The following is a 23,957-nucleotide window of genomic DNA, read 5'->3' on the forward strand; positions in this document are numbered from 1 at the left end:
CCAACAACCAAAATTCAACTAAGAGTCATAGTTCACAAATCCTAGGCTTTTAACACAAAATACCTCAAATCAATAATTCATCGAATCATTAATTAATCAACAAGCACCAAACCAACCATGTTCATCAACAATAACATTCAACATCCAAAATTAATAACTAATTATCCAATAAACTTCAACCAATTATATTTATCGACAAATTACTAAATATTAAATATACACCTGCATTCCAACTTATCCTATGGTCATCTAGCATAAGTTTTCACAGAACATTATATATTAAATGCAAGAAACCTAAACCATACCTTAGCCGATTCCCAAGTATTATTCCAAGAAAATTTTCCTAAAAGAACACAGCCCTCAAAACTTCAACTAATCCGCTTCCTCCAAGTTCCAGTATTCACAATTTCAAGCTCCAATTATTTATTTTCAACCTAATACACATTCATAACACATATATACCCAATTTAATACTCAAAGCTCAAATTTAATGAAATTAAAATAAAATTATCGTATCCTCACCTTACCCAAGTTTCACATAAGCAAGAATGAACGTTTTCCTCAAGCTAATTGGATCCTAAAACATCAAAAATCAAAGAAATTCAACACCCCTTCTCAAAACTCGAAAATTGGGGAAAATGAAGGCTGAGTATAAAATAATGAGTTACCTATGAAATTGTTCCAGTAGAAACGTAGAGGAGTTACGGGATTTGGAACTTTGCCGTAAAGGTTCGGCGTTCCTTTCCTCTCCCTGGAGCTCAGCTGCGTAATTGAGGAAATGAGGGAAAAAGAGCCCGTGGCTCTTTTAGTATTACCATTTAAATTATATGTTGATTTATAATACACTTAAAAAAATATGCAATTTATGTAGTTGTTATGTAAGTTTTTGTTTTGTCAATTTTTAGCAAATCGATAATGGTTTGATTCTAATGATCTCTTCTTTTGCAGGTATCAGTTTTCTATAAATGCATTAAAACTTCTTCGATTAGATGAATATTAAAATAACAAATAAATAAAAATTTGTAAAAAGGGAAAAGAAGTTAAAAACAAGCAATTCAAAAATTGAATTGACTGAAATGGAAAAGATTGCGTTGAAATTAAAAGAAAGCGGTAAAGATACCTTCGACTAGGTCAAAGGGCTTTTGACATGAAAATTAAAGATACTAGAATATAAATTGCATTTGAAATTTAAATTGTTGCTTGAAACATAAATTTGACAAGAAAAGTAAAGTTTATAGAAAATGTAAATGGAATTTAAAGACAATGGAAGGACCCTATAGAAATTAAACTCGAATGCAAACTCAAGAATTCGCTGAAAATGTGAGTGTACTTGAGTGTATTTCTCTCGTTCAATTTGATAGAGTGCTTAAAATCGAATCCGTGTCGAGTACTTTCATCCGATGCCCGCACGTGCATCTTTTCGATAACCGTCAATCACCTCAATCGACCTCTTCACTACTTCAAACTAACTCACCTTAATGGAAAATATTTTTCGACTAACAGTTTCATAAAAACATAATGTTTTATTCGCGTAAGTTATAGCTAGGAGATTAATAAAGCTATAAGAATTTAAGAGAGATTCTTGACCACAACGTCCACAAGAGACTAGAAAATAAATTAACAAATTTAATCAATTTGAATTAAAAAACTGAGTAATATGATCCTAATATAGTAATATTTATTTTACTTATCTAAACACTCAATTACGAATCCTTTTACACTATTGTCCTTAATTTAATTAATTTCTTTTACATTCTAAAATAGTTTTCCCTAAATATTAATCTAATTAAATTAATTTTAGTATAATTGACAATTTTTCTCAGAAACGATCATTATTTATTTTTTTAAATAACTATTGCACTTCTTAAAAAGTGTATGCATCTATGTCACGTCAATAATATTTTAATTTAATTAAGTGTGTATAGAATTTAATCTTTGTTTTAGTATAAGAATTTGGGCTTGTTATTCCAATCATTGAGGTATCTACCTATCAACCAAAAAAGTTAGTAGTAATTAGTAAGTATATATGTTCGAAGGAAAATATCCTGGTTAAATAAAAAAGTTAAACTCATAATACCAAAACAAAAGAAAACAGTAGCTAAAATCATAAAATATATTCAGAGCAAAAAAAGTTTTACATAGATATTTAATAATAAATTATCATAAGCACAAAAAAAAAAAAATTCTCACTAATATAATCAGTGAATCTAATGAACTACTTAAAGAATTATCAAAAACATAAAAATGATAATATAAAAAAATTAATGTGTCAAAATTAAATCCATTGAGTTTATTGAAAAAAAAAAGGAAAAAAAAAATCATATAATAGATTGGAGAATGGGCATTACAGCCATTACAGCCATTACCAATGATTATGAAACCAAGTATAAAAGTGGATTTGGCTCGACTCAACGCGCGCAAAAACGTAACCGAAACTCGAGTTCCAAATCACACGTTCACACCCCCCAACTCTCACACACTTATAAGGACTTTCTCAGCGCTCTCGTTCTTTCTCCCTCAACGGTTCCAACGACTTTCTCTCTCCTCTCTTTCTCTTTCTCTCTCTATCTCTCTTCGCCATTGTCGATTCTCGAATCTGCATCCGGAGCTGATAATCGCAACCAGCTTCTGCAAACAACAATGTCGCTTTCGGATTCGGAGACATCTAACAGCAACACGCCCGAGTACAAACCGTTCAAGCAAATCAGCCACGATCGTGAGATCCATTTCCTTCTGTCTCTCACTTAGTTTATTTTTCCTTGTCCTCTTTTGTTTATGTTTGTTTTTCGAGAAATGTTAGCTCAGAAAATATATCGTAGATGCATTATGGTTCTGCCTTGCTAGCTAGCTGTGAAGCTTCGATGACCAGTTTCTCTTTATATGACAAATCTTTCTCCAGGCAGAGCTCAGTATCGGAGCATCCTCACTTAGAATTCTAGATTTATTCATTTCCTATGCATTTGATCTAGAATTCGAATTCGGATAGTTTTCTTTTTCCTCCGAGCGAATTTATTGAATTTCTGGATGCTTCATTTTTCAATTTTTTCTAGAAAATGAACAGGTATATGCTTTTCCTGTTGAAATGTTTGCAGGATTTAAGTGTAGAAAAATTCCTGGGAAGGAATATTAGATGATTTACATCTGAAATCATATTTTTCATGCTAAGCTCAAAATAGAATACACAGTATTATGCATGCGAAATATCTTCTTATAACTTGGCTGTGGAAGGAATTTGTTCACCGATGAAGAAGACAGAACATAGTATTCCATATATGTGACCTATAGGAAAATCTAATAATTAATAGGAGATTCTTTTAAATATTTAATCAAATCATTTAAATCTATGTAAAAGGGTATATTCAAGATGTCCATGAATTAGCTTTACTTCCGTAACTTATTCATGGTTGTTCTGGATGCTCATAGGGTTATTGTATGAAATGCTTAGATCAGCAAAGTCAGGGGATTCGAAAGCATGGAAGGTGTGTCTTAACATTTTATATTTGCATATCTTCAATTCTGATCTAAATTCAAGTTGATAGCAGATTTTAACCATTTGTTTTTTTTTTTCTAATTCTGGCAGGTGCTCATAATGGACAAGGTCACAGTTAAAGTAATGTCACATTCATGCAAAATGGCGGATATCACAGACCAAGACGTTTCTTGTAAGAACCCTTATAATATATAGCCTTTTTTGAGTGTACTTTTTTCTTGCTTTTCTTATTTAGTACTCAGTTACTCGGATCGATGGCACAAGCAAAAACATGCCATTGATACCAAATGCCACTTTAATTTCAAGAATTTCAAGAAATCAAACATGATACACTTAATTCTAGTCTGCACGCTGAGATCATCTGCGTTAATATTTTTCAAGCATTAAGCCATGTTTGTTAAGCTCATTTGAACTTTAGTTGTTCAATTTCTTAGCTTTCTGCTTTTCATTTTCCTTGAAGTTTTCTTCAAATATTCATTGAGTCAACTATATATAGAATATAGTGCAACATTTTGCTTTCTGGTTACTGTCAAAATATGGTATTATATAAACTATCGACATCTCATTGCAGTGGTGGAAGACCTTTTTCGGAGAAGGCAGCCATTACCATCTATGGATGCTGTTTATTTCATCCAGCCTACAAAAGAGAAGTAATTTAGTCTTAGTTAGATTTTTTTTTTCTTGAGTTGCCAAAAGGTAGTATTATAAGAATCATATAATAAAATGAAATTATTTTTTAATTCTTGAAGGACTAGTTTTCGATTATAACATAATGTTACATTTTCTGGTATTCATTTTGCAAATTCCCCACTTGTAAATGTGTATTGGAGTTTGTATTCGTGTCTATCTTATCACCAATTTCAACTATATATAGTATATTAGTTTTTTATGATTTCTCTGCTGGCCATTCTTCTCCTCAGTAAACAACATCCAAACATACTCTGAAAACAAGCACAACATAGAAATAGACTAATAAATATAAATTTATAATTTCTATTAAACTAGATCTTTCATTTACAATTTTGAACATATATAATTATCTGCTATAGTATCAGTATTTGAAACTTGCAAAGTGCTGGTAACTTTTTCTATATTTTAAATATTTAACAATATTTTTTTCTGTTATATCTTTCATTTTCACATGCATATTTTTTATCCATATTAAACATCTCTTTTGCTAGCACGCAGTGTGGTCATGTTCTTGTCTGACATGTCTGGAAGGGAGCCCCTATACAGAAAGTATGAGGAGAATTCTACTTTTTCCAATTTTTAAATATTGTACTTATGAGCTTAATCAGAATCAAACTAATTGTTTTAATTTTTCCCTTTATTTTCTTAATTTTTCTTCTTCTTTTTCCAATCCATTTTCTTTTCCAGAGCGTATGTATTTTTCAGTCACCCAATCCCTAAGGAACTTGTAAACCATATCAAGTGTGATACAAGTGTTTTACCCCGCATAGGTGCCTTGAGAGAGGTAAGGATTTTATTTCCCTTGTTTTAAGCTATCAAGGTATATTCTTCATCAAATTACTAAAACTGTTCTTTTCTTTTATCGTTTTATTTTTCAGATGAATTTGGAATATTTTCCTATTGATAGTCAGGTATGGAATGATAGAACTGTTCATGCTTCAGTTCAGTGCATGGGAGCATGCATATTGCTTGAATTACATGATGTACTATATAGCTCTGTTCCGATTGAATTGAGCTTTTATAATATTACCTAACAAGATATTTATGTCCTTGATACATGGAAAATAAATTTATATTTAGGAGAATATATACTATACTCTAAGCCTGCTTTGATTCTCCAAAATTTCTTGTACAGTATGTCCAAAAGATAACCCAAAATAATTAACTATATGGTTTTTTTGATGTCCTTATGTCCTATAAATGTTAAGACTTAGAGTTTTTCATTGAGGAAAAGAGAGATCAGACACAAAGAATAATAGGATGCAAACCACTGCAGTAGAGTATTTTTCTGATAATTTATATAGTAATTACGTTATTATATACTGGTACTACTAGTGTGATTGACACTAGTTATTATATTAATTTATTTTTAAACAGAAATTTTTCTTGACATTTTGACAATATGTTCTGAGTATGCAATAAAGGAATTATTTATCAACGGAGATCTATATCGCGCAGGCGTTTATCACCGATCATGAGACAGCATTGCAAGAACTTTATGGCAAGATGGAGAATACTCGCAAATTCAATGCATGCTTGAACAGTATGGCAACTCGACTAGCTACAGTTTTCGCTTCAATGAAGGTATTACTTTCGCATGTCCCATTCTGTATTTGTGACGAACTTAGATCGAGGTTATAATGGATTAATTACTTGTCTTTTGTTATTTTCAGCTTCTTCAATTTTACCTGTTCTCGTAGTTTCAGTTCAAGCATATTACGGTTGATCTAATTATACTATCCTAATGTTTCCCATCATGTTAGGAGTTTCCACATGTGAGGTATCGCTCTGTAAAGGCAACTGATGATTATACACCAACAGATCGTGATTTAGTACCTACCAAGCTAGCAGATGCTGTTTGGGACTTGATTACTAAATATAAAACAACTATTCCCAACTTTCCACAAAGCGAAACCTGCGACCTTATCATTGTTGATAGGTCCATAGACCAGGTTAAAAATATGAGCAAGATTACATATTATGAGCAGCTTAACTTTTAATACTAAAAAGGGAAAAATATACATGTGAGAAATGTAAAAAAAAAAGTGCTACAAAATTCTAAAAACTTTGCTGTGAACGCTTCTCACTGTTTGACAAATGTATGTTTCGGAAAAACATTCACAGATTGCTCCTGTCATTCATGAATGGACGTATGATGCTATGTGCCATGATTTGTTGACTTTGGATGGAAATAAATATGTTCAAGAGGTATAATTTTCCTCTCCGCTTCCTCCCTTACACAAGTTTTTACATTTTGCTGTTGGACATTTGATAGCAATATTTTGTTATACTCTTAATTATATTTTATTACTTTTTATACTAATTTCCAAAGTTCAGACTTAAATAAATTAATTGATATAATACAATCAACCAATAATTAAATACATTTAGTTGTATTTATAATAAGTTATGTTTATATTAAAATAGTGAGGTTAATATGTCTTTCTTCTAATGAAAAGTTTATTGTTTATGTTATTTATTTTACTAAACTTTATATATAATATTAATTTTAATTGAATTCACATATTATAATTTCTAAATATTGACATATATGTATCTTATTGGCGTCCATTTTACTATTTATATTTTGTTTTAGATTCCCAGCAAATCAGGAGGCCCACCTGAGACAAAAGAGTTCATTTTAGATGAAAATGATTCAGTCTGGGCTGAACTTCGCAATACACATATAGCAGATGTATGTTTTTTTGTTCACTGTTATCAGCTTACACGCAAATATAGTTAATACGTGAAGTACCAATACTCTTTTACAAACTAAAATTTCAGGCTAGTGAAAGATTGCATGACAAGTTTACCAACTTCGTGCAAAAGAACAAAGCTGCCCAACTCCATGGAAGGTTTGCACTCACACCTTTCTCCTTCATTTATACTTTATAGTAAATTTTGGCCAATTCATAAAATACAAGGTCAAACTAAGGTCCTTATTGCCATCATTCATTTGATTCTGTCTTCCAGCTCAACTTCATTAAACGTTATCTTCTGTGTGAAAGTTATCAATTGATAGGATTATATGACGAAAGTTAGCATAGGTAATTACAAATATTACTGAATCCGCCTTTAATGGTTAATCCTTCGACAGTACAAGAATTAATTAGAGAAATGTTAAACGTGTTTTTATTTTAAATTGGATAAGTCATGAACTCATAATTAATTATCATTGGGTTTAACTGCTGAAACACCCAATCCAATGGTGATGAATGTGTGGATCAGCCTAATATATATACATAAAGTAATTATTCCTATTATTACTAATTAGATAATGCAGATTTAGACTTAAGCACTGGAAATTTATACGGGTCTGGAGTTTCAGTGATATTGGGATATTAAAGACATGCAAAACCTTAATTTAGTTCTCTCAAGTCACAATTCAAGATAACCAGCTTCTGACGAATTATAGTTCAAATGAATTGAATCGGTATTCCTCTGGTTAGAGGTACATGGGTAAACTATTTTTTGCTCGGAAAAAGGGGGATTGCAGGCCTCGGAATTACATTATAGTCTTTTTAGAGGCATCAATAAAGTTACATATCAAACCTTCTCTTATAAGCTTTCATTAGTTTTCTCCTTCTATCATTTTCACTTAATTATTTGACTATTTCTTTTAAACATGAAGCTAGTGCCACATACTTAAGTAAGTATAAATTTCATTCTCTGCAGAGATGGTAATGAATTATCTACACGTGACTTGCAAAAAATGGTTCAAGCCTTGCCTCAGTACACTGAGCAAATGGAAAAGATTTCGCTCCATGTGGAGGTTATTTTTTTACCATCTTCTATTTTAACTTTCTATTTTTATTTAATTTTATGAGAACTGCTTAGAAACAATATTTGGGTATAGCTTTAATTATAACAGTAGTGTTTAGAGGACTCAAAGGACACCCTCTATGAAAATCCATGCTGAGCGTAGTGTTAGACGACATAAGCAAAAGATTACATGATTATTCCAAGATGATGATAAAGGTTACTAATTAGCTGGGTTTAATTTTGATGCATTGAGTTTTATGCTATTAATAAATGGGAATTGAACTTTTATAAGAGAAATATTTCTTTACACGGACAATTGTTCTTGATAAATTCAATGCAGATAGCTGGAAAGATCAATACAATTATAAGAGAAAATGAGCTTCGAGATCTAGGACAATTAGAGCAAGATCTTGTATTTGGGGATGCTGGAGCAAAGGAAGTTATCAACTATCTTCTAAAAAAGCAGGTCTTTTACTGAAGGCTCAACATCATTTGTTGCTTAACATACAATAATGTACACTTCCTTAGTTTCTTTTATTTACATTTTGCACCACATGCAGGATCTAAGCCCGGAATATAAATTGCGCTTGTTGATGATTTATGCAATTGTCTATCCTGATAAGTTCGAGGGTGATAAAGCCACAAAACTAATGCAGGTCCTGTGAAAATATGCTTCTTTCATTATTCTTCAACTCCAATCTTACTTATACGGAAGTTATGGATATAACTTCCTAATAATAAGCATGAAAATCCTTCTTTCTATGCATACCTCCGAAGGTTATAATACAAGACGTTCAGTACTATGATCAGATAAATGTCCGTCTGAAGTTTAGTGGATAAAATTCATCATGGAATTGAACTTTCATGTGCGGGAGCCTAGCTTTGACCTGCTACATGTTCATGTCACATTTTTAGAACTCAGGAAATCATTTCACTTTCACACACTTATCTATGACTTGCTCTTACATAAACCCAGCTAAGTTGTCTAAGACACCAAAAAGAATAGGTTACCTCTGGATGTCACATCATTAGTTTTCTTGGTATATAAATGAAATTTGTCAAGACCAAGATGAAAAATACCAAGTGAATAAATTAAATCAGATTTTGAAGTCTGATATGTTTTATTTTTGTGGACCGTTCTGGTTTTCCAGGCAGTGTGAATTTATCAACCTGTAATTTTTGTAAGTCAAACGGAAGAAGTTACCATATACATGCCCTACAGAATTTTTTTTGACAAAAGTGTATAACTGTATATAACTTATATATAGAAGTTCAGGCTATCAAATGTCATTAAATGGTTGATTTGTGTTTGTAATCAGTTGGCAAAATTATCACCTGATGACATGAAAGTGATTAGTAATGTGCAATTACTTGCGGGATCAGCAAACAAGAAGTCGACTACCAGCAGCAGTGGTTTCTCACTCAAATTCAGTAATCAAAAGGTAATTTTGTTTACTCCCTAGGTTGAAGAATAACTCTCGCATTGATTAATGAAAAAATTATATACATCTGAGTTATTATTTTCGGATGAATGGAGTAGTCATTTTATGCTTGTGAAGAGACAATTATTCGGCTTTAAAATGTTTCTGGATGAAACTAATATTTTCATTAGAGAATGCTCCCTTGCATTCCATGTTGTAATAAAATCTCTTCACGATCAATGTGTAAACTTTTTGTATTGCATAGACAAAACAAGCAGCACGAAAAGATCGTTCTGACGAGGAAGAAGAAACATGGCAACTAGTTCGATTTTTTCCCATGATAGAGGTATGACTAAATATCATGAGAGCTCTCCCTGATTGTTTTCCATTTATGATTATTTACTAGAAAACTCCGTCACTAGAGATTACATGTTGATAACTTTAGGTAAATCTTGGATAATAATTCTTACGGTTAAATAACATCCTTCAATTTTTGTATGATATCTAAGTCTTTTGTTATTTTATTCTTGTCATTAGCCCACTCCTGTATATCATGTTAACCAAATTTCACATTTTAAGTGTAGATAAAAGATTGATTTTTAGAATTAAATTAAAATCATTCGATTCTAATAATAATTAAATAACTTTTGCCAAATTAATTTTCCTATCATGATGATAAAACTATAAAACACCGTTACTCCAAGTACTTTGCATGTTAATTTAGTTAAATTTCATAATTATGTTACATAGATGTTGACATAATTAATTTTCATCTCTGTCTTACACTCTTATTACCAAATGTATTGGTTAATTATCTGTTGCGCACCATAATGAGTATCACACTTGAAATCTGGACAAAACTAGTTTTCTCATATTTGTATTCTCTTCTCATATATATAGTGCCATTTATACCAATGAAAGCACAAAGATTCTGTGGCATATGAAAATGTAATCGTAGATGAGGCTTCCTAAGCTACGTTTTATGCATGCATTTATGTTATCACCGAATGTAAACTTCCTTATCATAATGGTGGCATTTATCCTCGAATGACCAATTAATGTGAGCCATGAAATCTTTATATTTTCCTAATAAATACTTCAATGCCATCTTCATTCAAATGTTCTTTACGTTATATGATCAATGTAAAATTGAAGTATAGATTGTACTGCGTTTGGCAGGAGATCATTGAAGATCTCAATAAGGGGCAGTTATCAAAGAGTGATTATTCATGCAAAAATGAACCAGCCCCTGTTCCCAAACAGGCTCCTGTTGGAACCAACCAACGCACCGCGGCAGCTGCAACTACTGGCGGACCCAAATCAAGGAGGACCGCAAACTGGGCACGTCGAGGATCAGACGATGGATATTCAAGGTGACATGAAATTCTTCCCTTGTGTTTAGTAAGGATAGCTTATTTTTGTTATGGATAATCAGAGTTAGGCACACCTCTAGCATATTACATACTATGAGTGTGAGTGAAAGGGTTTGATATAGAGTATCACGAGTAAATACAACTAAAATTATAAGTGCGGTAACTTTGTACAGGGTAACCGTATAGGTAGATAGGACTATATAGTAAATAGCACTCGTACAGTGAACAATAAAATAGTACTATGTCAGCAACAAAATAACACTCTTAATTTAACATGGAAAACTCCAAAATTATCGAGTGAAAAATCACGGGCCAAATTTAAAAAATATTTACTATATTTAATCATAGTTACAATATAGTGTGATCATAGTAGACACTTTTCTGGAATACTAAAAAATTTAACTAAGATCCAATATTTATTCTTCACAATATTTTTATTTTATATTATACACTCATTACAATATTTTACTTACTATAAAAAATCACACAAAGAAAACCACAAGAAGCTTTAATTTTTTATTGCTTGTGTCTTGGTGCCCTTAACTCATGCACCAAAGGCCGCCTTTTATAGTCTCCAAAACAAGTACTAAAGTGCCAGCTATCACTAACAGAAGTGCCAATTTTTTTCTAAATACGGTGTCTAACATTGTATGAAGAAAGTGACAAAAGGCAATCCACTTACGTTTCCAACAATCTCCACCTTGACTTACATTTTGCAACAGTTTTCAACTTCTACAAACATTGACTAAGTTTAAACAATGTTTAAATTTGTCAATAGACAAACTTTTAGTCATCATGTCTGTTAAGTTCTCAGCTGTAGTTATTTTTTGAATAATAACAACGTCAGTATTTATACTTTCTCTGATAAAATGAAGCCAGACGTCAATATTCTTAGTCCTTTCATGATAAACTGAATTCTTAGCAAAGTGAATAGCATTTTGACTATTGCAATATACAATTGGTACTACTACTTGATTCAATCCAAAACTATCCAAAAGACCAGACAACCAAATACCTTTTTTACAGCCTCAGTCAATGCCATATACTCAGCTTCAGTTGTAGATAATATAACTGTAGACTGCAACATCGCCTTCCAACTTCAGTTATACATCCAAGGACTGCAAAGATATAAGATGTTAATGACCTCCTTTTTATCTGAATCGCCTGCATAATTAGAATCAATATAGCCAACAATTTCACGGTTCTTCTGACCATCAAACACCAAACATACATTCGTCGAGCCTCTCAAGTATCTCATAATCCATTTCATAGCTTCCCAGTGTATCTTTTATAGGATTGCTCATAAATCTGCTGATTACGTTTACTATTTGTGAAATATCTGGTCTAATGCATACCATGACATACATGAGATTGCTAATAATACTAGAGTATGATATACGAGACATAAGCTTCACTTCCTCCTTGTTTTCAGACATTCTTTTGAGGATAACTTAAAATGGGTAGCTAACGGAGTTCCAATTGGTTTAACTTGATCCATATTGAAGCGTTGTAGTACTTTTGTAATGTAACTATGTTGTGTTAAACACAACCTACCACAATGCCTCTCCCTATGAATCTCCATTCGCAGAATTTTTTTTTACTGTACCAATCCTTCATCTTGAATTCCTTTTCCAACTGAGCTTTCCACATACTAATTTCAGCTTTATCATTTACTGCAATTAGCATATCATCAAAACACAACAACAGATAAATTCGTGAACTATCTAGAAGTTCCTTAGAGTAGATGCAATTATCATATTGATTTCTGTTATAACCAATACTAATCATAAAAGCATCAAACCTCTTGTTCCATTGTTTAGGGGATTGCTTCAAATTGTACAATGACTTCTTCACCAAGAAAACATTATCTTTTTTCTCAAGATCTATAAATCCTTCTAGCGGACTCATGTAGATTGTTACCTCTAACTTACCATGTAAGAAAGTCGTTTTACATCAAACCGTTCAAACTATAAGTCAAACGTACTTACAGTAGCTAATATGCCTCGAACAGAGCTATTTTTAGCAACATGAGAGAATATTTAATTGAAGTGGATACCCTCCTTCTGAATATAGCATTTTGCTACTAGTCTTGCCTTGGACCTGGGAGGTTTAATACCTGGAATACCTTTCTTTCTTTTGAAGACCCATTTGCATCTAATCCCCTTTTTTTCCCTTTGGAAGTTCCACCAACTTCCACATCTGATCTTTGTGAAGAGATTCAATCCCTCTTTTTGATGCATCGTGCACGTTCTAGAAGTGTTCTACTCATACGCTCTGCAACTCCATTCTGCTGTGATGTACAGTATGGTGCGTCACTATATTAGTATTTCTGGAGAACTCTGCAAATTCTTGACTGCAAAATCCTCTACCATTGTCGGTTCTTAATCTCTTAACTAGCCGTCCAGTTTGCTTCTCAACCATGGCCTTCCATTGCTTGAATTTGCCAAACACTTTATCTTTTTTCTTCAAGAAAAAAACCTAGACCTTTCTGGAATAATCATCGATCAATGTGAGAAAATAATGAGCTCCACCTAGTGAGTTGATTGGGGCAGGACCCCAAACGTTTGAGTGGACACACTCCAATATCCCTTTGTTATTATGTTTACCAGAGTTGAACTTTACTCGTTTCTATTTTTCAAAGACATAGTTTTCACAAAAACCAAGTTTACAACTCTTCTAATCCTTTCAGCAAGTCTTTGCTAACAAGTATAGACATTTCTTTCTCACTCATATGACCAAGTCTCATATGCCACAGTCGTGTAGCATCATTATCACCTTTCTCTAAGGATACGACAACAACATTTTCACTAACTGTGCTCTTTTGCAAAAGATAGATCCCACCATGAAGCTTTTCTTTGATCACCGCCATTGAGCCGTTCAATACCTTCAAAAAATCACCTTCATAAGTGAATTTGTAATTTTTTTTGACAAAGACACTCAAGGAAATCAGATTTCTATCTAGTTCTTTTACCATCTTCTGATCCGATTCGTACCTCTCCTTCATCTATAACTAGAATTAGTCTGTTATCTCCCATTCTTTCCTATTTTTGTAGGAAGTAAAAAGATCTTTGCTAGGTGTCATGTGAAAAGATGTTCCAGAATCCATAATCTACTCGTCTCTGTAGTTGCCAGTAAATATGGTTAGAGAGAAACCAGTGTCACTGTCATCAAAACTCTCAATTATTAAGTTGGCAGAATTTCCTAATTTCTTCGTCCTTTATGGACAATTTCTTCTAATGTATTTTGGCTACTGGTAATGGAAGCACTTAACATACTTGTGCTTCCTAGACTTTGATCCTCTCTTACTCGAGCTTGTAGATCCTCTTTCTTTACTACATCCTCTTGTCACAAATAATCCATCTGCGGGTGATTTAACCGTGGATCCAGATATTAATTTCTGATGTTTTTTTGTCATCAGTGCATCTTTGACATTTTGCACTGTGATTTCGAATCTATCATCTAGCATGATATCACAGAAATTATCGCACGAGGAAGGTAGTGACGTCAATAGGATTATAGCTTGATAAACATCTTCTACTGTTACTCCGGATGTTCCAACATTGGATATCATTTTGTTGGAGTCATCTATATGCTCTGGGATCATCTTGTTTCCAGTATACTTGAAGGTGTACAACTGTTTCTGTTGATACAACTTGTTGGATGAGGTCTTTATAGAATATTTATTCTCTAAAGCCTTCCATAAGGAATCAACAGTTGTTTCTTTCATAACCTCTTACAAGACATTGTCTGCAAAACTTAGTCGTATAATACTCTCTGCTTTAGCCATTGCCTCTTTCTTTCTTTTTTTCAGAAAACAACGCTGGCAATTTACTTTCACCTTGTAGTGCATTTACTATACCGTAATGGCCAAGTAGAGACTCCATCTTCAACTTTCATAAGCTTAAATCATTTGAACGGTCAAATTTCTCTCTTTCAAATTTTGGTACCAACATCTTGGATATGAAACCAAAAATAATTCTCTAATAACAAAGAACAACTCTTTTTCTGACGTAAAAAATAAGACAGTGCTATAACCGTAGAGCATACTAAGATGGAACTTTATCTTAAGACTAAGTGACTCTGGTACCACTTGTTATAAGTACTAATGAGTACTAGAGAGTCTACCTATAATTCAGTATTTATTCCTCACAATAATATGATTTTATATTTCACACTCTTTACAATATTACACTTACTATAAAATATCACACTAAAACCACAAAAAGCTTTTATTATTGATACTGTTTTGATGCCCTTAACTCATGCACCAAAGGCCTCTTTTTATAGGCTTCAAAACAAGTACTATAACGCCAGCTATCACCAACTTAAAGTGCCAAATTTCTTCTAAGTACGATGCCTAACTTTCTTTGAATTTTCCTTTATTTGGTGGCCAACATTGTTTGAAAAAAATGGCAAAAGGCAAGCCACTTACGTTTCCAACAAATTTTTTCCCAAAAAAAATATTTGCTAACATCTGGGTTCGTTAGGTTTTAAGTTTGCCAAGCAGAACAAATATCTTAGTTTATACTTATGAAAAGCATCAATTCTCCTCCTAAAAATAATATCAAACCCATTTAACGTGTATCATAGCAGAAAATATAGAAACAAAAAGTAAAAGAGAAAGCAATTGTATTGAGCAAATTATATACGCTTTTCTTTTTCAAATAAACTAGATTTAGATCATCATTGTAGCGCAAGGAACAAAATTCGAGTAATATATTTTTCCTTTTATAAAAAGAAATAATTGAATCGTTCCGATCCTCTTGACAAACAAATATGTTAGCATCATATAGAAACAATTTGTAGTTTGTAATGAGTGACATGAAAGTGGACAGAAAATTCACAAGATATTTTGTAATAACAGCTATATATTTGAGTGAAATTGTAATTATTATCTTAAAATTGATGTTTAAGTATTGTTTATTTTTTCTTAATCTATTATTTAATCAACATAAAAAGTTAAATTAAATATAGAGAAATATTAATCTCATTGCATAGAATGAGAGCAAGATATTTTTGTTAGCTAAGATACGAGAAAAAAAAAAAGGGAAAGAAAATGATTTAAAATATTAAAGTAAACTGCATTTTACTCGTGAAGCCTTTCATTTCCCTCTTTTCACCTCCTAGCATACCCTTAACACAAATTTGTTTATTTAAAGAAAATGAATTGTACTTTGATATGAATTTGTATCAACCCTCAACTTATAGCTTTCCTGTTTCTTTTATAGTGACTCCACTTTGAAGAACACCGGCGGTGCTGATTTCAAGAAGATGGGAAAGCGAATCTTTGTGTTTATGATTGGTGGAGCTACTCGATCTGAGGTAGAATACGATCGGGTACTTCTGTAAATATCTATGGGATTTTGCAATTTTGCAATATCAGCTAATGAAACTATTCTGTTAATTTTCAGCTACGAGTTTGCCACAAGTTGACAACAAAACTCAAAAGAGAAATAATCTTAGGTACTTCTTGCATGGATGATCCTCCACAATATCTTACGGTAATAATAACCCTTCTTAATCACTTTCTGCAAATTCTCCCACATAGTGTAATTGCTCAAGAGCTTTAATCACTTATGCTTGGTTGGGTGTCATTAAGTTCATAAAAAAAATCTTTTTTTATTTTTTAGTATGTTTGGTAAATTTTTAATAATAAAAATAAAAATATTAAAAAAATAAAAAATATTTTTTTTGAAAAGCTACCATTTATATTCTTTTTTTAAAAGATCTTTTTTTTAAAAAAAAATATTTTTCACGTAATAAATAAACAAAAAAGTACTTTTATATGGTTATATCCAAATATAATTGATAAATAAAAAAATTTTTTACATGAGTTATCCAAACATAAAATTATTTTACTTTTCTATAAAATCTTTTAAAAAAAGATAACTTAAAAAATGATATTTTTTTAGAAGCTCCCCAAATAAGTCCAATCTTTAAAGGGTATCATTTAATGTGTATGTGTTATCAATAAAATGAAGTGAAAGACTATTGTGTGAATTTTGTAGAAATTCTTTCCTTCTCAAGGATTTTTTTTTTTCTCTACACACTTCTCTTACTAATATATATTTCTTTTCAAATAAATCCTACATCTACATCTAAATGTTAAAAAGAATAAAAATGTAGAGGTTACTTTTTGAGGTGTACATTATATTTTTATCTTCAAACTATTTAGTAAATTAGAACATAATAATATAAATATGGCTTAATTTATATATTCCTTTTATTTGAAAATACAAATTATTCTAACATTAATTTATTTATATAGACAACGGTCAATAACTTGATTATAATATCACTCTTAGGTACTATATTTTTGAAATAGAGTAATACAAATAAAATCTGTACACAAGTAAAGAGTGGAACATACAATTGTATATGGCCTTTCAAACTAACCCACAAATTTTACATGGTGATTTATTGAAAAATTAATCAATTTTTAAAATGGAGGGGGTATCTTTTTAACGTTTATGACTTTGATTTCCTCTTTCTAGCAACTTTTATAGAATTGACCTTCACTTGCTAACGTTAATGGCTTACTTAAGCCGCTAAATAGAAGGAGGATATTTCATATTCGAAACTCCTATGTAAATAACCAGTTTTACTTTTATGTAATAGTGACATAAATCCAAAAACAAGATGTGTTTTTTGCGTTTTATATAACGATTTTTCATTTTTGTGGTTACATTGTATTACAAACTTAACATTTTACAGTTCTTTTTGGGTGCAGTCATAAAAAATAGTTGTTTACAAAACATTTATCTTTCATATTTATTTGGTGTCTCCTTGGGTTCTCTTGTTGGTTAATTTTCATTTTTCTAATTGTGGTGAAATGTTACAGAAACTGAAGCTATTGTTAGAGGATATTCCTACACTGAATGGTCTCGGGATATAAGTAAATAAGTAATTATCTATGAAGATTGCTGGCAGGAGGTTAAAACAGTTTGGCTATACTTTTGTATCCCTAAACTTATAGATAGCTAGTGACCTAGCTAGTGTATGTCCTCATGTCAAAGGCACCCAAGTTTTATCTTATTTATTTTTTTACCTTATACAAACTTTACCTCCCACCACTTGGTATATATATATATTTGATGACGATATTAATAAATTCAAATTAGTTACATACTGGTGTTATATGTAAAGAATACAATTCATCATCTGCCCTGATACATAAGCTCCTTAATAATTGTATTGATGAGTAGTACAATGTACTTAAACCCATTATTAGCAGGTTTGAGCTAATTTTGTAAAGAATCAATAAGCTCTGGATAGTTGTTATGCATATACCTCTTGTTGATAAGTGATGTTATTTTCCGCAAATTAATATTCTCTTCTTTTTTACTATATATATCGCATCATGATTTGATTTTCGACACAAGTGCATTTAGAGAATTTTGCTTTTTGGCCTCTTATGTGCTTGTGTGGCATTAAACCTTGACAGTAAGTTTTTCTTAACAATTGGTTACTTATTTTAGTTACAACTGTGTATGAACCGTGCTGAGTACGGAAAAATTTATAAAAATAAAATAAAAATTATATGATTAGATATTAAAAAAAAAACACAATAATTATTATTTTAAAAAATTTATAAAATTATGATCAAAATCAAAGTTTAACTTAAAAAAGTGAGTAATAATCATTTTATACTTTTTTAAAGTAAAATAATTATACATTGATACAGAATTTAAAATAAAATTAAAATATTTACTTTAGAATTCTATTTTTTTAAAGACTTCTCTATAAACAATATTAATAGTTGAATTTGCAGACATTCCTACGTGATTTATAAGTAAAATTTTTAAACTTCTCTTACTCTTAATTCTTGAAAGTGCTATATATAGTTGGTCGTGTGTAAAAACTGGTTTGGGCAAGTACAATCTAACATGAGATAAAGTTTTTCCTTGAGATTTATTAATTGTCATGGTTGGAAACTGTTTTCGTTGGAATCTAACTGGGATGGTTTCATTTGTTAGTACCATATTCATTCTTAGAATCAAAGCAATATGAGCAACATTGTTACCCATTAAGACTTCACATTCTATGACATGATTTCCAAACTTCCTAACTTGTAGCTTTGTACCATTACAAAGACCACTGGATTAGTCAATATTCCTCAGTAACATCACAAGAAAACCAACCTTAAGTATTAATTTATGTGGAGACAAACCAGAGCAATTTATGCTATTCAGTTCAGGACTATAGAGATCTAGTTGGCTCTCCATATTCCCTTCATCCATACAAATCGAATCTGAACTGAGATATAATTTTTTTCTTCCAGGAATGATAGCCATCAGATGGTTGTTGACAGCTTTAACAATGTCCAGCGTGGGAGCCAGTATAGTTATTGCTTTGAAAAAATTCTTTCAGGACATGTTATCCAAAATATTTGGATAAGAAAAATGAACCAACTCATCAAATATCTGGTCCGAAGAAGGAATAATAATATCTTCTGGAAGACATATCTCAGATTCACCATCCATATTGTTACCTATTAGACCATCACCAACTTTCAATAACCACTCACCAAATTGCTCTGTCTCATCTTGATCTGAAGCAGTCGTCCCTACAGAGAGTCTCATGTTTTTTGTTAGTTTGAGCACCTGACAAAACTTTTAAAGGTAAGACGAATTCACGGTTAAGATATCTTGTCTCGATCCTCGTAGAATGACAGGAAGAAATTGTTTAAAGTCTCCACCTAGTACAACCACTTTTCCTCTAAAGAGCAAATCTTTGTTATATGTTAGAGAAAATCTCATGATATCACCCAAGTATTTAGCAAGCGCTTCATAGCAATACCTACTAACCATTGGAGTCTCATCCCAAATTATAAGTTTGGCTTTCAACATCAGAATTGTTTGAGGGGAACCAGGTTTGATGTTACATACAGAATCCTCAGTTATATTCAATGGTATTTTGAACCTTGAGTGTATCGTTCTTCCATTGGGAAGAAGTAAAGATGCAATACCACTTGAAGCAATGTTTAACACAATATCACCCCTTGAGCGAATCTCAACAGACATAAGGTTCTAGAGAAATGTTTTCCCAGTACTCTCATGATCATATACAAAGAAAAAGCCCTTTCATCACAATATATAGCTGTAACAATTTTATCGAATGCATATTTCTACTCAGGTGTTGCGATGGCTAACATGTCTGAGGCGTTTTTCTTTAAATAATCCCTATTAAAGTTTAGCTCTTCCCTGATAACCCTTTCGGTTAACAAAGAACTACAAACTTCAGTTGCTAAAGGCATAGGAGGATAGTCTTTCAAGGTTTTATCATAGGAATGTAAGATCTTGTCTATATCCATTAAGCATAACTGCTTAATCTCATCATCTGACATAGTTAACTCTACATATTATACGATACTATAAAAATTTAATCAAACTAAAAATGATCAATAATGAAGAACTTTTATAATTGCAATTAATAAAAACTCACCCCTCATGTTCATCATGGTTCTCTGTTGATACAAAATATCATCTGAGAGTTCATGCTAACATCTATTTCAGACATGTTCTGGTCTTGAGATATTGTTGGATGTTAATAGAATGACAAATAACCTCCTAACATATGATCCTGAGACCCATGAGCTTGCTTCCTTAATTGCATCCATGAATTCTCTGTCATCTTGCAAGAGTCTAAGGGTGAAGCATGTATCTCTATACGTAGCATAAATTGTTCCTCCTACTGTTCTTATATCTCAAAAATTCATACATCCTCTTTGAGTATTCAAGAGAAGTCGTTGGTAATATTCTTCGGTATTTGCTGCAAAAATCTTGGTTAAAACCCCACTTTTAAGTTGCTAAATGGATTAGGCTATGCGATTTCAATTATTATGATGACAATCATGCATGAGAATTAAGTCTTATTTAGAAAAAGGGTTATGATTAATGACAAACATGCATATGTGTTAGTCATGCTCTTATTATGTTTCTCTCTTTTTTTCTCTCCATATACATCTTTGTTTAATGTGATTGATTTAGTCTAGAATTTTGAATGTTAAATCAGTGGAGGCTATACTGCTTGGTTTCCAATAGTCAACACTACCTGGAGATGCTTGGCACAAACTTTTCTAATACAAACCTCTCTTGTTAGTTGTCACCCATATGGAATTAGGAAATTTAAGTCTTTAAGATGAGAATAATAAACAAAGAAGAAATAATCTGATTCTCAATTTTGTTGTGATGTGCGTATTATTTTTTATCAAAGATATACATTATGCTTTTTGTAGGATGTGAAAGCAAGAGTGACTCAAACTTTGTTGTTTTTGGTCGGCATAAACTCTTATATCCAATCTGCATTATTTAGTGATTATGTATCTTGGCATTAGTGCATGTCTTTGCAAGTTAAAATTTATAATTTTATATAACTGCGTATGAAAATCTTGCTAAAAATGTCCAAACCCCTCTTTTTATTGGCCAAATACAATATGAGCTATATATTAAATTTGTTTTTGACTGCAGAATCTTTTTTTTATGATGAAAAGCTTATATTTTTTTGCAGGAAAATACAGAACTGGATTTTGTTTTTATTCTATTTTTAAATGAATAGTCCCAAGAAAAGCAAAAACTGTTGAGGTTGAAATTATGACAATTATGAGGGTGAGGATCATACAAATGTGGGACTAAGTGTATGAAAACAAAGAAATAATTATGTGTATGAATAAAATTAGAAGTACCTGCTCATTCATTAACACCATTTCAATGGAGCTAATGGATTTGGAGTCTTTGAATCTCGGTAAAGACCAAAGTCTGGTTACTTTGACATGAATCTTCCAATATTCTTTTGGCGGTGCAATCATCTCCAACAAATCATATTGCCTAACCATTTTTTCTCTAGTAAAAAAAATAAAAACAAACGTAAATTCTAGCAAGTACGTATGGTAAGATTGTAGGACCACACCTTTTAGAATTTTATAGCAACTAAGAAGAGGTATATTTTTGAGTAAATCATTTTAAAATTGGAGTGCATCAAAAATCACATATCCTCCATAATTCAAAAGAAGAAAAAATCTGTCTTGATGATTTAAAAAACGAAAAAAGATTTGAGTTGAAAATAAAACACTTATTCTAAATCATAAATAATGACAAATCAAAATGTACTGAGTAAAAAAAAAGGTATGAAAATAAGATTTGAATTCATGCCTTCCTTGCAGCAGCTCACCTCCATCAGTTACAGATAGAGAGCATTCTAATGAGACGGCGATCTGAACGACACAACATCCGTGAAAGTCTCTTATTGCCAATCCACTATCTAACCTCTCTGGTCACCCTAGCATCTCCGATCGTCGTCGACCTCCTCGCCGGCACAACCCCGTCATCATCCCGTTGTCGTATGAGCAACCAGTCTTCTCGTCTTCGCTGTTCTGAAGTTACCAGTGCCAAGCCGCCATTCTCCATTGCTGGCGTATATGCTTGCTTGCTTGCTGGGAGAGAGAAGACCCAAAAAGACTAAAAGAGGACTTTGGGTGCGGGTTGAAATTAATTGTATGAGATCCGGATAGGTTTTCTATCTGTCCAACTTGTAATCGGGATTAGTCTCCGTAGGTCCATATTTTATTAAGATACAATGGAGGCAAGCAAGTCGACATGATGTGGACCCTACTTTTTTATTCCCTTTTTATCACCATTCACAAAGTCTTTGCTTTGTTTGATTGTTGTATAAATTATAGATCCACATTGGGCCGTTTAAAAAATTAATTTATTTTGCTTACGTTTTAGAATGAGCTTAATTAATAATTTGTTATATAAAATTATTTTATATTTTTAATAAATCAAATCTAACGATGATATTAGTTAATAATACATATAATAATTCCGTTTTAGAATAAAGAAAGTTTTGCTTTATATTACTTTTACTTACGGAAATATAAAACTTAAAATTTAACCATTCATGAATATAAAAGACTAAGGAAATAAGGTGATTTATAAATTATCTTTAATTTATATATAATATAATTAAATTTAATGAATTCAATTAGAATAAACAATAAATTATTTATTTTATTTCATACTTTATAAATGAATAAACCAATTAACTAATATAAGGGATTACAATTAATGTAGTAAAATTAATAATGTATTATATACTATAATAAATTACATTCATATTTAAATATCTAATCAAATCAATTAGCTGATATAATTAAGTCATACCAAAACACTTAAAAATGCATTGTTTTTAATTTAATACTATCTATACTATATAAACCACATTTAAATCCATTTTTCCATTCGTATATAATTTAAAGTAATTTATAATTTATTTGATTGAATATTATAATGTAAAATAATTTATAAATTAACGTTAATTCATATATAATATATAATTAAATTTAATGAATTTAATTAGAATAAACAATAAATTTTTTTATTTTATTTTAGACTTCATAAATGAAAAAACCAATTCACTAATATAACGAATTACAATTAATGTAGTATAATTAATTAAGTAATATAAATTATATTAATATTTAAATATCTAATCAAATCAACTAGTTGATATAATTAAGTCATTGTAATAAATTGAATTAAATGAGTTAAAATAATTAAATCAGGAAACACTCTCCAGAACATGCCACGTCAGCTCCATCATTAAGTGCAGAAATTTGATTTTTATATAATAGAACAAGTGTATTAACCCGTGCCATGCACGTAATAAGATTGAAATTATAATTTTAAATTATTTTGTTAAGATTAATTTAAATTATAATAATTTAATTAATAAAAATATAACATGTTATGTATTATTTGTTTTTTCTTAAGCTAGTGTTAAATATATTAACTCTAAAATAGTTATTAATTGGTTTTAGTAATCTATTTTCTTCAATAAATCAAACATATATACACAATGTGACCATAAATAACTTAATAATACTTAGACCCACCAACAAATTTTTATATGTTGTTTTACTGTCAAGTAAGAACATATCAAAATTAGCTCAAAATAAATAATAAATTATTAGAGAATTCTAATGTACAAAATTCTCTAATAAATAATAAATAATTTAAATCTACTAAAAAACAACTCAACACTTTTCTTTGATGCCTGCAAAATATATACATGAAATAATATTATATCAATGTTAGTATACAATTTTACAATCATCGACCGTATTTACTATACATGACTCCTTCTTAAAGGTTATTTTACAAACATGTGCAGTCGGAAGATAAATTATTGGACTTTATTTTATTTTTCTAAATTATTATAATT

General features: G+C 31.0%; 1 protein-coding gene across 1 annotated transcript; it reads left to right on the forward strand.

The window, feature by feature from the left end:
- Nucleotides 1-2,421: 2,421 nt before the first annotated feature.
- LOC107628542 (protein transport Sec1a-like) lies at nucleotides 2,422-17,860 on the forward strand. The gene is made up of 21 exons (XM_016331183.3): nucleotides 2,422-2,716; nucleotides 3,424-3,479; nucleotides 3,581-3,662; nucleotides 4,062-4,140; nucleotides 4,679-4,729; nucleotides 4,868-4,964; nucleotides 5,059-5,091; nucleotides 5,639-5,764; nucleotides 5,944-6,132; nucleotides 6,305-6,388; nucleotides 6,777-6,875; nucleotides 6,965-7,035; nucleotides 7,856-7,952; nucleotides 8,283-8,408; nucleotides 8,503-8,598; nucleotides 9,262-9,384; nucleotides 9,629-9,709; nucleotides 10,543-10,736; nucleotides 15,965-16,058; nucleotides 16,148-16,237; nucleotides 17,578-17,860. The coding sequence occupies exons 1-21, from the start codon at nucleotides 2,641-2,643 to the stop codon at nucleotides 17,629-17,631; spliced, it is 1,998 nt and encodes a 665-aa protein (XP_016186669.1). The 5' UTR covers nucleotides 2,422-2,640; the 3' UTR covers nucleotides 17,632-17,860.
- Nucleotides 17,861-23,957: the final 6,097 nt, after the last annotated feature.

The sequence above is a fragment of the Arachis ipaensis genome, chromosome B2, assembly GCF_059453495.1.
Source record: "Arachis ipaensis isolate K30076 ecotype BB chromosome B2, ASM5945349v1, whole genome shotgun sequence".
In the NCBI taxonomy this organism is placed as follows: domain Eukaryota; kingdom Viridiplantae; phylum Streptophyta; class Magnoliopsida; order Fabales; family Fabaceae; genus Arachis; species Arachis ipaensis.

What these genes read in the sequence shown, in the direction of transcription:
- LOC107628542 (XM_016331183.3), top strand. Translation starts at nt 2,641, where the DNA reads ATGTCGCTTTCGGATTCGGAGACATCTAACAGCAACACGCCCGAGTAC. An exon ending in ATTTTCCTATTGATAGTCAG is followed by an intron (nt 5,092 to 5,638) that starts GTATGGAATGAT and finishes TATATCGCGCAG; the next exon opens with GCGTTTATCACCGATCATGA. An exon ending in TTGATAGGTCCATAGACCAG is followed by an intron (nt 6,133 to 6,304) that starts GTTAAAAATATG and finishes AAACATTCACAG; the next exon opens with ATTGCTCCTGTCATTCATGA.